At 34.3% G+C, this 19,200-nt stretch overlaps 1 protein-coding gene across 4 annotated transcripts in view; it reads right to left on the minus strand.

Moving 5' to 3' along the window:
- GK (glycerol kinase) overlaps positions 1-19,200 on the minus strand; it is an 82,100-nt gene that overhangs the window by 9,455 nt on the left and 53,445 nt on the right. For all 4 annotated transcript variants that reach the window (XM_027842449.1, XM_027842436.1, XM_027842435.1 and 1 more), the window contains exons 13-18: positions 10,917-10,995; positions 9,580-9,676; positions 9,000-9,084; positions 8,522-8,642; positions 8,245-8,388; positions 4,911-4,991 (exon numbers count right to left, since the gene is read on the minus strand). In XM_027842449.1, coding sequence (XP_027698250.1) covers positions 4,911-4,991; positions 8,245-8,388; positions 8,522-8,642; positions 9,000-9,084; positions 9,580-9,676; positions 10,917-10,995 — 607 coding nt within the window. The remainder of the gene's footprint in view (positions 1-4,910; positions 4,992-8,244; positions 8,389-8,521; positions 8,643-8,999; positions 9,085-9,579; positions 9,677-10,916; positions 10,996-19,200) is intronic.

Raw genomic sequence — 19,200 nt, forward strand, 5'->3', positions numbered from 1 at the left:
AGAGAATTAAAACAATAATTAGGAGCTATTTTGCTCAACTGTATGCCAATAAATTTGACAACTTAGTGAAATGGATGAATATTTACAAAAAATATAAATTGCCCAGATTAACAGAAAGAGGAAGTAAAATGCTTAAATAACCCCATTTCAGAAAAAGAAATTGAACAAGCCATAAAGGAGCTCTCTAGGAAAAAATTTCCAAGACCAGATGGATTTACAAGTGAATTATATCAAACATTTAAAGAACAATTGATTCAAATACTATACAGACTATTTGGGAAAATAGGTGAAGGAGTCCTACCAAATTCTTTTTATGATATAAATATGGTTCTGATACCTAAACCAGGAGGAGTAAAAACAGAAAAAGAAAATTATAGACCAATTTCCCTAATGAATATAGATGCAAAAATTTAAAATAAAATACTAGCAAAAAGATTACAACAACTTATCACAAGAATAATACACTATGACCAGGTAGGATCTACACCAGGAAGGCAAGGCTGGTTCAATAAAACTATCAGCATAATTGACCATAACAACAAAACTTAGAGAAACTATTTGATTATCTCAACAGATGTAGAAAAAGCTTTTGACAATATACAACACCCATTCCTATTAACACATTGAAGAGCACAGGAATAAATGGAGTCTTCTTTAAAATAAGTATCATCTACCTAAAACCATCAGCAAGCATTATATGAAATGGGAATAAGCTAGAATCATTTCCAATAAGAGCGGGGGTGAAACAAGAATGACCATTATCACCACTGTTATTTAATATGGTACTAGAAATGTTAGCATTAGCAATAAGAGAAAAAAAAGAAATTTTAGGAATTACAATAGGCAAAGACGAAACTAAATTATCATTCTTTGCAGATGATATGATGATATACGTAGAAAATCTTAGAGAATCAAGTAAACTACTTGAAATAATAAACAACTTTAGCAAAGTTGCAGGATATAAAATAAACCCACATAAATCATTGGCATTTCTATATATTACCAACAACGTCCAAAGCAAAAGATAGAAAGAGAAATTCCATTTAAAGTTACTGTAGACATAAAATATTTGGGAGTCTACCTGCCAAACCCAGGAATTATATGAACACAATTACAAAACACTTTTCACACAAATAAAATCAGATCTAAATAACTGAAAAACATCAGTTGCTCATGGGTAGGCCAAGCTAATATAATAAAAATGACAATTTTACCTAACTTAATTTATTTATTCAGTGCCATACCAATTAAACTACCAAAAAGCATTTTGTAGAGTTAGAAAAAATAACAAAATTCACCTGGAAGAACAAAAGGCCCAGAATATCAAGGGAATTAATGAAAAGAAATGCAAGGGAAGGTAGCCTAGCTGTACCAGATTTAAAATTGTATTATAAAGCAGCAATCATCAAAACTACTTGATACTAGCTAAGAAATAGAGTGGTGGATCAGTGGAATAGGTTAGGTACACAAGACACAGTAGTTAATGACTATACCAATCTACTGTTTGATAAATCCAAAGACCCCAGCCTCTGGGATAAGAACTCACTATTTGACAAAAACTGCTAGGAAAACTGGAAAATAATATGGCAGAAACTAGGCATAGACCAACATCTTATACCATATACCAAAATAAAATCAAAATGGGTACATGATTTAGATATAAAGGTTGATACTATAAGCAAACAAGAAATAGTTTACCTGTCAGATTTATGGAGAACAGAAGGATTTATGACCAAATGAGATAGAGAACATTATGAAATACAAAATGATTACATTAAATTGAAAAGTTTTTGCACAAACAAAGCCAATGCAACCAAGATTAGAGGGAAACAGAAAACTGGGAAAAAATTTTTACAACCAGTGTCTCTGATAAAGATCCCATTTCTAAAATATATAGAGAACTGAATCAAATTTATAAGATTGCAAGTCATTCCCCAATTGATAAATGGTGAAAGGATATAAACAGGCAGTTTTCAGATGAAGAAGTTAAAGCTATCTATAGTAATATGAAAAAAATGTTCTAAATCACTATTGATTAGAGAAATGCAAGCCAAAACAATTCTGAGGTACTACATCACACCTATCAGATTGGCTGGAGAAGATATGGTAAAATTGGAACATGAATGCATTGTTGGTTGAGTTGCAAACTGATACAAACCATCTTGAAGAGCAATTTGGAACTATGGCCAAAGGCTATAAAACTGTGTGTACCTTTTGACCCAGCAATACCACTTCCAGGTCTGTATCTCAAAGAGATCATACAAATGGGAAAAGAACTACATGTACAAAAATATTTATAGCAGCTCTTTTTGTAGTGGCAAAGGGTTGGAAATTGAGGGGATGCCCATCAGCTGGGGAATAGCTGAACAGCTTGTGGTATATAAATGTAATGGAATACTATTGTGCTATAAGAAATGATGAGTGGGTAGATTTCAGAAAAACCTGGAAAGACTTATATGAACTGATGCTGAGTGAAGTGAGCAGACTCAGGAGAATGATGTACACAGTAACAACCACAATGTGCGATGCCTAACTTTGATAGACTCATCTCTTCTTAGCAATGCAAAGATGGAAGACAACTCCAAAGGACACATGATGGAAAATGCTATCCACACATCCAAAAAAATAATATATGGAGTCTGAATACAGATCAAAGCATATTATTTGCTTTCTCTTTTTTTCTTTTTTTGTTTGTTTCTTCTTTCTCATGGTTTCTCCCATTAGTTCTAATTCTTCTTTACAACATGACTAATGTGAAAATAAGTTCAATATGAATGTATATGTAGAGCCTCTTTCAAATTGCATGCCATCTTGGAGTGGGGAGAGATGGGGAGAATATTTGCAACTCAAACTCTTATAGAAGTGAATATTGAAAACTAAAAATACACAAACAAACCAACAAATAAATAAATAAATAAATAAATGAAAGAAAGTATATGTTCATTCCAAAAGAGTTTTAGAAATTTGATCTTAATCTGCTATGGCATTAAAAAAAACCCAACAACAACTTGCATTTTAAAAAACAAAATAAATCCAAGAAGTTTAACTGTTATACCACCTGGAATATTGACAAGTAGAACTGACCAAATTAAGCAATAATTTTTGTCTTAAATAAAGGTTTTGAACATAAAATTGGAGACATTTTTCTTGGCAGCTGTAATCTCCAACACTTAAACTACATGACTATTTATTATCTTGTCCTCCCATGCTAATATAAGAACTGTGGAACATAAAAAGGATAGTGCTCATTAAAGACCATGAGTGAGTTCTACTTATGTAAAAATAAAGAAGTTACACACAAGTAAACTTCTTAGAACAATAAATAAAAAGTAGATTAAGTTATTTGCGTCTAAGGGCAATGCCTTACACTCTTTTACACAGCCCAAAGCCTAATCTTATAACAGACATTCAGTGAATGGTTATTAATATTCAGTAGCATCAAAATTGCAGATGACCTGTGCAATAAACAATATTGCCACTGCCTTAATACAGAAAGCTTATTATCAAAATTTAAAATTTAAAGAAATGGGAAAATTAAATTGATTTGAAGGAAAAAAAATGGATTCAAATGAACCCTTTCTGGATGACACAGTGAAAAGAAGGATTCAAGGCAATACTGATAAAAAAGCAAGAAGTATTTCACATTAGACACTACCAAAATGAACAGAGTTAACAATGGCAATACAGCAAGGGAAGATTTCTGAACCTGGGGTTCATGAACTTAAAAAAAACCCCAACAACTGATTATTGTATTTCAACAGAGTAAGAGTTCAAAGGCTACTCCAATTGCCACACACAAAAATTTTTAAAAATCACTTCATGAAAGAGTCTTTTAAAAAGATAAATACTATGGAAAATGCTATCCACATCCAGAACTAGGGAGTCTGAATGCAGATGAAAGTAGACTATTTTCACTTTTTTCTTTCTCGTGGTTTTTCCCTTTTGTTCTGATTCTTCTTTCACAACAAAACTAATGTGGAAATATGTTTAACATGATTGTACATCTACAACCTATATCAGATTGTTTGCTGTCTTAGGGAAGGGGGAGGGGAAGGAGCAAGGAAGGGGAGATAGAGAAAAAAAATTCTTATAAAAATCTTATAAAAGTGAATGTTGAAAACTTATCTTTACATGTAATCAGAAAAAAAATAAAATACTTTTAAGTAGGGGAAAAGATAAATGCTAAATCCTATGCTATTTGTTTATCATTTTTACTATGAAGGTAAAAGCTTGTGTTTTGGAATATGAACAGAATGTGTTCATACTATTACTAAATTTTCTTAATGATTAGTTTATTTCTCTATGCTCTGAATATCACTTTGAAAATAAGGAACTATTGAACTTAAAGGACTGTGTATAAATGGTTTGCTTTAGGCATACAGAGCCTACTTAAAGGCACCCTGACATTTAGTAACTTTCCTGTTTGAGATTTCTTTGGAAATTAAAAGGGAAGAAATTATTTTCCAACTAAGTTATGCCTGCCAAAATCCTTTTAAGTAGTCTAGGAAATTGTTTGCTCTCTTTTATGAAAAATATTCTGAAATTGCAGTGGAGTATAATGCATTATATCATTTACTTCATTCATGTCAGACTCACATCAGTTAAAGAAATGGTAATAAGGATTTTAAAAATTGAAGCTCATGAATTTTCTTTTTTCTTTAAAAAATGTATTACTAATTATTTTTCTCTGTAACAGAAGTAGTAAAAAACTGATTGATAAGGTAGAACACTTAAGTTTAGTTAATCTTGATTGTGTTTTTATATTTTAGAAAAAAATTAGGAAAATCTAGAACACTATCTTTTCCTCTTCAGTAACCAAGCATTCTTCTTTGCCAAATATTTGCTAAATCAATTAAGTTACTTTTGAATAAATCATAATAAGTATTAATAGTGGTAACAGTTAACTTTACCATTTGCAGAAGGCTGTCCTGTAGCCCAGCCCATTGATTTCTGCACAGCTTTTTTCCAAGTGGCATAACGAAATTCACTTTCTAGAATAAAAAAGGAAAATTTAACTTTTACTGTGATGTTTTAGCCATAAACCATCAACATTGCCCTTTTTTCTGGACAAATTATCATAAATGATAAACTGGTGCTTCTGTTATAAACTATTATCATTTATCAAGTTTGCTTTTTTAATAGAGAAAAAGGTTTATTATCACAATGCAATATTTAAAAAGAAAAATATTTATTTATGCCCTTAATGCTGGAACTTCAAATAATACTTCCTTTTTTTTTCTCTCCAGAGGAGAATCTGGAAGCCATAAACTGTGTAAATTGTCTGTAAAGTTATTTGAAATTGCGATCAATAGACAGTGCAAAGTTTTGGAATTCACTCTAACGTTGTTGAAAGCTAAGCAAAATTTCATTTTGAAGCTTGTTTTTCATATAGCATGATACTGGTTTTTCTGCACTAGGAAAAGTTTCTCAATTTATATTAAAGGAAAAACACATCTATACTGACTTTCTGCTGGCATTATTATAATCTGAGTAATTCACTGCTATAGAAAATATTTTGGCTTTAGGATTTACACCACTCATTTGAAATGTTGTTCAGTTGTTTTTCAGTTGTGTAAGCTCCTTGAGGTCAGAAGCTGTCTTTTCTGCTTCTATCTGTATTCCCTATACTTAGCATAGTGCCTGGCACATAATAAACACTTAATAAATGCTTGTTGATTGACTCTTATGTAATTCTTGTCCATTTCTTTTAAAAAAATCCTCAAGGAAGCATCTAACCACTAAGTTTGAGCCCTTCCTTTAGACTATTTTACTACCAAACTAATCCTGGGTTATCCATCTGTTATCTTTCTCAATATGAATAACCCAAATCCTTTTCTAGACATAAGGACAGGAATAAGTTTTCAGTCATTTGAGTCAAGTCTAACTCTTCGTGACCCCCTTTGGGATTTTCTTGGCAAAGATGCTGGAGTAGTTTGCCATCTCCATCTCCAGATCATTTTACAGATGAGGAACTGACAGGGTTAAGTGACTTGCCCAGGGTAACATAGCTAGTCAGTGTCTGAGGCCAAATTTGAACTCACAAAGAGGAGTCTTCCTGACTCTAGGCCTGACACTCTAACCACTGAGCCACCTAGTTGACTCTATGCTAAAGGAAGGCGGAAACTGTTTCAATTTTTCTTTTCCATTGCCCAGCACAGTGCTGTAAACATTATGGGCGTTTAATGAATGATCTTAGACTGATGATTGTATGGGCTATATGAATTTAGTTACCTAATTAATTGAGCTTCAATCATAATCTCTATTTGATCTAAGTTCTAGCATGACATGTTAATGATTTTGTCATCTGCCACGGAATCAACTATAATCTGTCTCTATACAGATGAATCCTCACTTCATGTGAATTTCTCTAATCTTTTTCCTAATCCATATCACACCAACGCTTGGGGAAAATTCCATCTAGAATTTCAAATTCAACATGTCCCAAATGGAACTTACTATTTTCCTCCATAAACAAGCATTTCTCCCTAAAATTTTCCTACCACTGTTTCAGGCACCCAGATCTCTCCATCAGTCTGTCTCTCTCCCTCTCTGCTGCCAACTCTTGTGAATTCTATGTCTACATTTGTCATGCATCCTCCTTATAAGTCTACTTATTCATGTGAACTATAGATAATTTAAGTAAAGAACTTCCTTTTAAACTGGATACACTCTGAAGAGTCAGGCAGGCACTTTGCTTTCAGTGCTGCACATACATTGGGCCTTGGGCTCTACAAAATTGGCTACAAGGAGATTCTTCTAGAGATAGAATTCAAGCCACTCTATTACTTTATTGCCCTCAATTTCCTAGATACAATAGACTGTAAAAATAAAGCTATCATAACTTGTTTTAAAGGGTGGGTACTATGGAGAGGAAATTACTGGGAAGTAATTGTTGTATCAAAACAAAATGCATTGATACAACATTTTTATCACCAATAATTAGACTTTAATTGGAATACATTTTAGTCAGAAAGCTACCTAGCTAAATATTTCATAATCCCATGTAGTTGTGGATTTTATAAACTCCTGAAAGCTTCTACAAAACTTTGTTTTGGCCCCAGCAAAACTGGACTATTCAGGTATGTAAAGCACAAAGCAAACTGTAATAAATATACATAATGAAACTTATTTGAAAACAACTGTTATTTTCTAAGTTAAGTGAAAAGAACCTTTCTTATTGTATTTTCCTTGTAATGAGAGTGAGTTGAATCTAATTGTTTGCCACACTATTCTCCCAATATTACTTAAAATATCTCTCATATACAAGTTTCTGTGGCTTAGCTCCATTTATTAAAGCAGGTGTTGATGAGGACAAGTGATGGTATAGTTAGTTCTACTCTTTTTTGCTGCCGTCCCCCAGTCCCAGAAAATGTCCTTAACCTCACGATTGTTTCATAGTGTGTGCTATTAGTATCAGAGGGCACAGAGTTAAGACACTGTGGATGAAATCAATCAATATATTTGGAAGGATGCCTTTAAAATATATCTTATATGAAGAACAGTGCCCTAATACTGAAAAGTCAAATATTTTTATAAGGCTAAAAACTAAAACACCTAATCCTTTCTAAACTATTGAGTGCACCTCAGTTTTGCTGAAATAGAATAGGAAAAAAAAATAGTCAAGAAACATAATGCTTAGCACAGTTCTTGGCACATAGTAGGCACTTAATAAATGTTTACTGATTGATGTAATAGTAAAATTTGCTATTCCCATTATGGAAGTAATTAAAATCACTGAACTTGAAGTCAGAAAATGTGAGATTTGAGTCTTAGCTCTGCCACTCGCTAACTGTGTGACCTAGTAAAATAGAGATGACACTTGCAACTATATGTAGGGTTGTTGTGAGGGTCAAATGAGATTGTGGGTCTGTATACACAAAACATACACACACGATGACATATAATGCTTATAATCATACAGTATAAAAATACAAATTGATATCAATAAGATCCTACATATTATCATGTATACATATTTTACATAAATATAAGCGTCTACTACAAAACAAATGTACATATATACATTTTTAAAGCAGTTTATGTCAAGCTCAGAAATGGATGGATTCCTTGTGAGCCACCTATTGACTTACAGAACCACAAATTAACATCTATGTTGTACAGAATTTTTGTTCTGTTAAACATTTCCCAATTACATTTTAGTCTAGTTGGGTGCACTTGGAGAAATTTGTGGCAGATTTGACACCTCTGCTTTAAAGAATACTCTTTAAAAGAGTTTGTCTTTACCTTCTTCATTGATCTGAGGTTCAAACCGTTCCATTGTCACAGCTGATAAATCTTCAGGGTCAAGACTCCAAACCCCAACTCCTTCTGCAGCACCTGCTGCCATGGCAGCACCCAGTGCTGTTGTTTCAGGCATTGAAGGCTTTACTAAGGTGAAAAAATGAAGATCAGTATAAGCAACAGTTAAATATACTTAAAATCGCTTTTAAATTTTAAATTTATAATTTTTGTTCCCATCAATTTTGGGGCTCAAAATTTTAAATTATAAATGTTTACTAACCTACTGGTATACAAAGAATATCTGCTTGAAGTTGCATGAGAATTTTATTGTTGGTCATTCCTCCATCTACTTGCAAATGGCTGAGTGGAATTCCACAGTCTTTATTCATGGCATCCAAAATCTTAAATCAATATAATTTTCTAATTAAAATATAGTATCAGATATATTATAAATAAGCTTTGTACTATTCACAGAGAAAAATTTTTATTTTATTTCTAGAGATAGGAATTAAAGTTGCAAATATAGGTCAATCTCAAATATCTGTACAGAAATTATCTACTCTTCCCTACTATCCCATCAGTTGTACAAACTAGTTGTAGTATTAGCTTAAAGAAAACAATTCAGGGCAAAATCTGCTGCTTTTGGAGCTAATTTTTTATATACATATGCAATATATACATGTGTATATATTATGCATTCATTAAATAGTAAGAAGTAAAGAAAATATAATAAACCTGGGCCTGATTTTTATTTTTACCTCTCTTGTTTGGAAACAAACAGCTTCCAATGCAGCAAAGGCAATATGCTGTTTATTGGTGAACTGAGTAAGGCCACAAATAATCCTGAAAACAAACAGAAGTTGTGAAAATCAGAGGATTAGAAGATTGTCTTATGTGATTGAAAATTTCCAGAACAGAGAATTTTGGGGGGGGGGGGGGTAGAGGAGGAGGGATTGAATTTGGTGAGGAGAGTATACTGGGATAGCACTGAAGAAATAACATTTCTTACACACCCTAGTTTTATATCTACAAAATAAAGAAACATTAAACTACTCTAGTTTCGATAATGTCCCAGATTATATAACTTCTCCACAAACACGAGGAATCAAAGATATTGAAAAAAATTTAACAAGAAGCTCTTGTTAAATGATCTGCATATCTTTCCTACTGGGAAGTCCTAGAATTACATTACCCCACCCAATTTTCCAGATCTGAAAAAAGTTTGAAAAGTTTCCCTCAAATTACTTAAAATATCTTTAAAATGAGGGAGCTATGATATTAAAGCAATTCAGTAAAAGCATCAAGACAGAAATAACTATATTGTATTTTCATCCATACCCTCTTGCACTGGGCTCCCAGTATGGTGCATATAATCCTGAGAATGCTGGAACAAAATAGCAGCCATAAGAAGTGCCCACCTCATTAGCAAGCTTTTCTAATACGAGGAGAAAAAAAATCAGTTAATAGAATATATAGAAAAGCTAGCTATTTAGTGTTGCTTCCTGCCCTAATGTAACTAGTACAAAGATTTTTTGTTTCCTATTAGTACAGTAAAAGGTATTCTGTTAATTTTAGAGAATTTTAAATAACTACTATTCTATCTAACAACGTAACCCTGGCCTCCAACCCCACTCCAGACAAAAATGACACTATAGTATTAGGTGGTTCCACTTTTGTCTTCAATAACCTGGATTGTTCCTTCTACTTCAAAAGTTAGTGAGTGAAGTGGGCCCTAGTTATATTTATTTATTTCATTTGTCAGTCATTTGACTAGCGACAACATTCCTCTATCAAACTTAAAAAATGGACTGAAGCATACATAAGTTTATCAAAAGTTTGTTTTGTGGGTTTCTCTCACCAAAGAATTTATCAGCCACTGTATTTGGCTAGTTGGTCCTCCCCTGATATAACCTTTGGAAGCCCAGGGTTACATTGACACAGTGACAAGCAACAGACTAGGGCTTTTCTACACTGATAAGGCTAACGTGAGGACAGTAATAAAAATTTTTTAAAGCTTGTTATTCAAAGAGAGAACAAAAAGCTGCAGGTTTAATCAGCATTATTTAGGCTCTTTGAGCCTTGAACTTTTGAAATATTGCTTATTTTTGGAAATCTTTGAATTATAATCATAATAAACTTCTGAGGTTAGAGTTTACAGCCCATCAACAATTCAACAACCACAGATTAATAATTTCTGCTCAGTATAAGATTTTATGAAACATTTCATTTTCATGCTTAACAAATCTTAACTTGGATTAAACTGATGTCAATTTAATGGAACAGAATTACCCCCATATGATCATATATGTGCAAATAAACATTTGGTGGCTATGCATTATATATGATATATACTTGTATTTTTGTATATATGTATGAATGTATGCATATCTATCCAAGCCTTGGAATAATGTTAGCATAAACATTTATAATAACATGTTTATGGATGTCCTGCAGTGTAGCAGAAAAACGCTGGGTGTGTGATTCTCAGACCTGTTTTGAATTCTGCCTCTAATGCCGCCTATTTATTGATTAGGCCTTGGTTTCCTCATTTCTAAAATGATGGACTAGATGACTACACTAAGGTCCCTTCCAGCTTTAAATCTATGATCCTGATTCAGACTTTCTAACAATTTATTTTAGGACTACCAAAACACAAAAAACAAAACCACACTCACCAATTTCCTCTGAAGACTTTAAAATACCAAGATTGTCTCTTAGCCAGCGAACAACAGCACCAGCTATAGCAACAGATCCCTAAGGGGAAAAAAAAATCTTAAATGGAATTTATTCTTAAGGTGCAGGAAGAGAAATTTATCACTATCACCCGGCAGTAGAGGCTATCTGTAAATTCACTGAACTAGTGAAAGAAAATTGACATAACTATTGCATGTGTATGTACATATATATGCACATACGTATGTGTGTATATCTATATATCTTAGCTAGGTGGCACAATGGATAGAGGTGCTAGGCCCAGAGTCAGGAAGATTCATCGTCCTGAGTTCAAATCTGGCCTCTGACACTACTTGTGTGACCCTGGACAAGCCCTTAACCCTATTTGCCTCAGTTTCCTCATCTGTAAAATGAGCTGGAGAACAAAATGGAAAACCCCTCTACTATCTTTGTCAAGAAACCCCAAACGGAGTCAGGAAGAGTAGGACATGACTGAAAAACAACTGAAATGAATATATAGATCACATTATTATATGTATTAGCAAAGGGGAGTCAATAAGATACATTTTCATCATATACAGACATTTATAGCATACACCTTTGTTACTTTGTCTCAACATAGTATAATTTTTTGTCTGTTTCTGCAAATTGAAGATATGTTTAAAGTAACCGGTGCATGTATGTTGTATGTGTATGTTTCATGTACACATGCTTACATGTAAATAAATACATGCACCTTTTTAGGGGTAGTTTTTTGTCCAAAACAACAGCAAATTCATTAATTATGACATTTACAGATCGACTTTCAAATAAATACATGTTTCAAGAATTTTGTAAATTTATTGTGACAATTATTGTCTATTAAGAGTTCTGGTCCATGAATTTTACTAATATAACTAAATACCAACTGATTTACACTTCTTAGAAAGAGTCTATCTTAAATCAAGTGGAAAAGGTATAATGATTTAAAGGCTAAAAAAAAAGACTATGCCTAACAAAAGAGCTACAAAGCTAAGTTATAAATTTGCTAATATATTTTGCTATTTTATGCATTTTATTTACATCTAACATCCAGTAATTCAGTTCTAACATGCTTTCTGCAACCACTTCCCTTGTACTGTATTTTCCACCTAGCTCAATTCTACTATTTTCCAGTCCTCTTCCTCCATTATGCCCTTCAACTCCTACTCAAATCATTCAACATCCCTTCATCCTGGGTACCTTGTTTTCATACTTTTTCCATCTTATCTTACAAAAACCTTGCTCTCTGGAAAATTTAACATCTCTGGTGACCCTCCCCCTGGACTAATCATTCTCCTCATGCCCTTTAACATACTGTCTCTTCTTCCTTCTGTCCTATATTCTTTATTTCGCACTGAAGTTTTTGGACCCTTCCTCTGCCACCACTCGGCAAACTCTTCTCTTTTGAGGTCAGTCTCTATCCTTGTTGCTATGATCTACTAGTTTCCAGGTGGTTGTTCTTTTTCTCCTAAGTGCTCCCCCCAAAACAAAACAAAACACTTTCACATTTAGGGACCTTAACACACATGCTGGTGTCCTTCTTTTATCTCACCACTGCTCATAACTGCTATTGAACTCCCATTCTCCTCTCTCATCACATTCCTTTCCTAACATCTCTTCCTCTTTCTTGCTCCTAATTTTTGCACATTGCCTTCCCAATGAGAATGTGAGCTCTTTGAGGGCAGGGACTATAATAAGTGTTGATTTACAGACTTATAGAAACCACCAGTTACTCCATTCCTTTCTGTTCTCCCAGTCCATCACCTCAGACCCCTCATCACTTTCTTCTCTTCATGGTCTTGACCAACCAAATTGACAAATTAAATAATATACTATCTTCCATGCTTGAATCTCTTGCCACTTCCTCTCCTTCCTCCTTCTTGTTTATGCACTGAGCATCCTCAATCACCCTCACTATTTGCCTTCTTGTACTCCTAAACTATCATTATATAATCCTGTCAACTGTGTGTACTAAAATTCGTGATAGAGCACAGGGCCTGGAGTCAGCAAGACTCATCTTCCTGAATTTAAATCTAACCTTAGCACTTACTAACTGTGTGACCCTGGGCAAGTCTCTTAACCCTGTGTGCCTCAGTTTGCTCATGTCTAAAATGAGTTAGAAAAGGAAATAGCAAATCACTAGTATCTTTCCCATGAAAAACTCAAATGGGGTCACAAGAATCAGACACAACTGAAAATGACTGAACAACAAAAATCATTTGGGCTCTCACTGCCATAGGGCATAACTTTTAGTAATCCTTGATTTCAACTGCTCTAAGCAGTTAAAAAAAAACTCTAGATCTTCTAATTCTCAAGCTCCCAATTTATTCTTTTTATCGTCTTCTCCTTACCTCCTGTCTTTGAGATGCAGGTGGCTCTTCTTGTCAATGTTAATTACTCCACTTTTGCCCTCTATCTTATCTCCCCTAAGACTGTGCCCCATCACTCATTGCCTTTATTATATTAAGCCTCTCCTTATCTATTGGCTTTTTCTCAATTGCCTACAAATACTCATCTATCACATTTTAATTAATTTTCAATGAGCAGAAATTAATTTTCTCTCCCTCATCCCTATGCTCATTGAAAAACAAAACTTTTGTAATGAATATGCAGTAGTCAAGCAAAACAAATTCCTGAATTGGTCATATCCAAAAATACGACTCATTCTGCATCTGGAATCCATCACCTGTCAGAAGGTGATTTATAATCATTTCTTCTGATGGTTTCTATAACATTACGGAAAAAAAGCCCTTCACTTTTACTCTTCTGTATCCTTGAGTTAACATCCTATATCTTCTCCCTTTTAACACCAAATTCCTAGCAGAAAAATCATTTATATTTCTATTTACTCTCAATTCATTTTACTTCTCCAACCTTAGTAGTGACTCTCCCCATAACTCTATTGAAAATATTCTCTCAAAGGTAATGTTAAGGCCCCACTGCTCCTGCCTGATTTTCCTCCTACACACGTTACCACTCCTTTTCAGTATTCTTTGCTGGATCATCATCCATCTCCCATCCTCTACGATGAAGGTCCCCTTGGGCTCTTTCCCCTTTTCTCTTGCTACAGTTTCTCTCTAAGAGAGACTATCTAATATCTAGTTATCTAATATCTCATCAGCTTCCATGGATTCAAATCCCATCTCTGAAGAGAGGAAGAGGATTCTCTTTTTACTCACACACACACACACACACACATACACACATGTAAACAGATACCCAAATACATACACAACTTTGTGATCTGAATGAATCTCTCTTAGGAGAGTGAAAAACAAATTTAGTATTACCTTGTAAGGAATTCCAAATACAATTATTAAAAAATTCAACTGGCTTCCTCTTTTTTTTATTTAAAGTCAGATTCATTTGATCAAAACAGTTCTGACAATGAGATAAGAATCAGTGAATCTTTAATCTGTACGACAGAGTGAATGCTACCACCAAATTTTCTTTTCCAATCAACAGGCTTGAAAATACTAGACTGGATGACATATATTTCAAAAACCTATTGATTGGTATGGTGGAAAGAGTGACAAATTTGGAGTCAGAAGACAAGTTAATATCCTGGCCCTGCTAAATATTACTTGGGTAAACTTGGGCAACTTATTTCAGTCAGTCAGTCAATCAATAAACATTTATTAAGCACCTACTTACTATATGGCAGGCACTGTGCTAAGTTCTGGGGATACAAAAAGAGGCAAAACATAGTCCCTGCCCTCAAGAAGCTCACGTTCTAATGGGGCAGACAACAAGCAAACAAATATGTATAAACAAGCTACATACAGGAAAAACTTAACAGAGGAATACATAACGGGAATAACAGGGAAATAAATTGAGAGAAATAAGAGGTGTTGGAAAAAGCTTCCTGTGAAAGATATGATTTTAGTTGGGACTTATGGAAGCCAAGAAGTTCAGTGGTTGGAGTGGAAGAGAAAGAGCATTCTGGGCATAAGGGGCATCCAGAAAAAATACCCAGAGCTGAGAGATGGAGTATCTTGTTTGTGGAACAGCCAGGAAACCATTGAGTAAAGTGTAAGAAGACTGGAAAGGTAGGAGTGGGGTAAATTATGAAGCACTTTCTACACCAGAATATTTTGTATTTGATGCTGGAGGTGATAGGGAGCCACTAGAGTTGGGGGGGGGGAAAGGGGTGTGTGTGTGTGTGTGTGTGTGTGTGTGTGTGAAGGAGAGAGAGAAACAGAGATGGAGACACATGGTTAGACCTGCACTCTAGAAAAATCACTGGCAGCTGAATGGAGGATGGATGGATTGGAGTGAGGAGAGGCAGACCAAACAGCAGACTACTACAACAGTCCAAGCATGAGGTGATACGGGCCTGTACCACATTGGTGACAGTATCAAAGGAGAGATTAGAGTGCTTCTCCACGAGTGAACAGTTTATTGCTGACCTGGAGGGAAAGCTGAGTCAGCACACAGGACTGATGGAGCAGAAAAGAAGTAGGCAGCTTTCAGAGACTTGGTGTATAGCACTGCATTTGCTCATCTGGGCCAGAACACTCACAAACATCAGGACTGATTTGATGAAAATGATGGGGAAATTCAGAAGCACTAAAAGAGAAATGAGAATGAAACTCCACAAGAGCAGGACAGCTCATCAGGATCCAAGAGGGCAGCAGTTAACTCGATCAAAAGTAGAGGACCGGGGCAGCTGGATAGAGCTCCGGCCTGGGAGTCAGGAGGACCTGAGTTCAAATCTGGCCTCAGACACTTGACACTTACTAGCTGTATGACCCTGGGCAAGTCACCTAACCTCAATTGCCTCAGCAAAAAAAAAAAGTAGAGGACAAGTGAAGCTTAGAGAGATGCACAATTCTTGGCTCAGTAAGAAGGCAGTTTTAAGTCAACAATAAAATAATCTAAAGTACTTCTATGATGCCCTGAAGACAATTTATGGACCAAAGACCAAAGACTTCTGATATATCTCAACTACTCAGCGAGGATGGAGCCACACTGACCAGTGATAGACATGATCCTACAGAGATGGGCTGAACACTTCCAGAGTATTCTCAACAGACCATCATTAACTAATGCTGAAGCCAATGACTGTATGAAGCACAATAAATTTAGAGAAAAAGAATCCAAAATCACCTAAGGCAAGTCAATTAACTACTGTTTCCTCATCTGTTAAATGAGGTGGCTGAACTAAAATGATCTAAAAAAAAGTGATTCTATAATGGATTTGACTAAAGGACATCTCAAAAGAGATCTAAGTAAATGAATTCTGCTTGCTGCAGAGATTCACCTAATGTTACCTACTTTGAGAGTATCAGGAAAGATGCAGAAAATAAACAAACACCCTACCTTTACACAAAAGGTATTAGAAACCGAGAATACTGAGTACAATTCTAGTTTCAGTAATTCAAGAAAGAAATAACAAGTAATTTTAGCAATGGATAGAAAAATTTGTAATACTAAGGTTTAAAAAAAAAATTTCCAGTCTGGGAAGATGACAACTGGAGGATTGAGAGAAGAGATACATTCCAGGTTTGTAAAACCATGGAGGGAGATTTGTGAACTTTACTTATTAGATCCTAGAATAAAATAATGTGCCCTCCTGCAAATTTTTAAGAAATATTAAGGAATAAAAATGTTAAACAATATAGAAAATGTATGAAATTCTTACTCCACAGATAGAAATAATCACCTATCAAGGTTTAAATCAATAAACTATAAAGGTTAAAAATGGATAAATAATGCACTTAGGTTAGTTGTATCCTAAATCTTTTGAAGACATACAAAGGCTTAGGAATAATCTAAGCTAGAAGGGATATTATTTTCTAGTCCAAGTTCTTCAAGTTGAAAAAGATACAAAGATACAGAGAGATTAAGTAATTCATGCAAAGCCACACAACTAGCTGTAGTGCTAACACATAATGCTACATCTTAAGTGAAGTGAATTTACTTTCAATTCATAAATATTTATTAAGCATCCACTATGAACAAAATACACGACTCCTGGAAAATCTTTTATTCCATCATCATATTTCAGAAACTATGCAGTGTGATGACATCTCTCAAAATATTAAACTGGATTAATAAAGAAAATGCTCTTTGAAAACCTATAAAAGAAAATAATAAGCCCTGTACTCTAATATAGGAAACTTGAACAAAATGGGTTATTAAATTGGTGGAAAATTGGAATGCTATAGATATAACCAATTTTCTATTAACTTTCATTGATGCCTTTGACAGAGCCTTCCAGCCTTTCAGACAAGAAAATGTAGGATGGATAAATCAGTTAGATGAAGTTTTAGCTAAATGAATTACTATTTAACATTTGATTAATGGATCAATAGCAATCTAGAGAGAGAACTCTATCTTTTGTCCTGTCAAATAATTTTACAAGTAGAAAAGATTATGCTACCTCATTTTTAAAATAAGCAAATTAATGCCAAAGAGCTCTTGGTTTGGTTTATGTGTGTGTGTGTGTGTGTGTGTGTGTGTGTGTGTGTGTGTGTGACCAATAAATCAAAGATTTAAAATGTTTATGAAATTTCCTGATGGTACAAAGCTAGGAAAGATAGATAATATATTTGATGACAGAATCAAAAATTTTTAACAAGCTGAAATTATGAGCTTATTAGATGAAATTTAAACAAAAATTTAACCAACCATTTTGGTTCAAGTAATTAATTGCACAAGTACAGGATAGAGTACAGGATCCTCAACAGTAGGTCATACAAAAAAAAAACCTTGACTTTGCAGTTTACCCACAAATTCAGTATCAGCCAACAGTATTAAACAGTTTCTAATAAAGCTTATAGGAAAGCTAGGTGGTGCTGTGGATAGAGTCCTAGCACTGGAGTCAGGAAGACTTTCTGAGTTCAAATCTGGCCTCAGACACTTACTAGCTAGGTAAGCTAGTCACTTAATCTGAGCAAGTCACTTAACCCTGTTTGCTTCAGTTTCCTCATCTGTAAAATGAGCTGGAGAAGGAAATGGCAAACCACTGCAGTATCTTTGCCAAGAAAACCCTAAGTGGGGGCATGAGGAATTAGACAAGACTGAACAACAACAAATAAAGTTTATGTAATATTAAGCTGCATAATAGAAAAATAAAATCAGATTAAGGCAGGTAATAGTCCCATTTCATATACTAGGCACTACATTTTAAGAGGAGCAATGACAACTCTAACACATCCAGAAGAAGGTAACCATGATTGTAAGGCAATTCAAATTCAAAGTGATTGAAGGAATTCAAGATATTTAGCCTAGAAAAGGTAGAATTTGGGGGGATCATGGACAAAGGAAGAAAGCTTTTCTAATATGTGTAGGACTTATGTGGAAGAGGTAATAAGCTCATTCTGTATAGTCTAGAACTAAGCCCAATGGATAGAAAGTAGAGGTAGGAAGATTTCAGCTCAGTAAAGTAAGTACTTTTCTAATAATGAAAACTAAAAAGAAAAAAGATATTTGCTATCTCAGTCTCCCAAACCAAATGTCCATTAAAGCCAAGATAGCTAACTATTTGCCTTCACTGTAGCAGAAAAGATTTCAATGATGGGAGAAGAATTTCACTTCCAACTTCCACCAAAAAAGAGGGAAAAGAGAGAAGACCTGAACAAAATAAGAAAATGAATAGTGAAGAAATAGAGACTGAGCTTTGGAGAAATTTGAGACAGAACAATATCCAGCTTCAGATTCTGTTTCTGGCTTCTGTTAAGAAAAAGGTTGAAGAAAAAAAAATCCAGGATCAAATATGATCACAAGGAAAAAGGATCAGAAGAGAGGGACTCAGGAAGGTCATTTTGCTAGACAAGAAAGAAAAGGTAAGCAAACAATTGATAAGCTTAATACAGGTAAAGTAAGGTGTTAAGAAAAACAAACTGGTAAAACAAAAAAATTAGTATGAAAAAGAAAAGTAAATGTAGAGCAGTAGTTAAATTACCAAAAGGTGTAAAAAGACTAAATAAACATCTTAAAGAGGTGCTTAGGTGGTTAGATGTAAACACTGACAAGTTTTTAAAACAAAACAAAACAAAACAAAAGATGAGAATCTATATTAGTATGGAGGAAAGAGGGGATATTTTGCAGAAACTTCATTGACTTTGTGACGTTTGTATCCAACACCTGTGAGTCATTATGAGCCAACTAAGTTTACAATAGACAAAATCCAAGATGGGAAAGGCAAGAACTAAAGCTCATGGACGCTCAAAAGTTTATACACTAATGCCTAAAATTTATGCAACAAACAATAGGAACTAGAGGTCATAATGTGAGGAAGCAAATTTGACCTTAGACATA

This window comes from Vombatus ursinus, unplaced genomic scaffold (assembly GCF_900497805.2).
Source record: "Vombatus ursinus unplaced genomic scaffold, bare-nosed wombat genome assembly UNPS02004868.1, whole genome shotgun sequence".
NCBI classification, from domain to species: Eukaryota; Metazoa; Chordata; class Mammalia; order Diprotodontia; family Vombatidae; genus Vombatus; species Vombatus ursinus.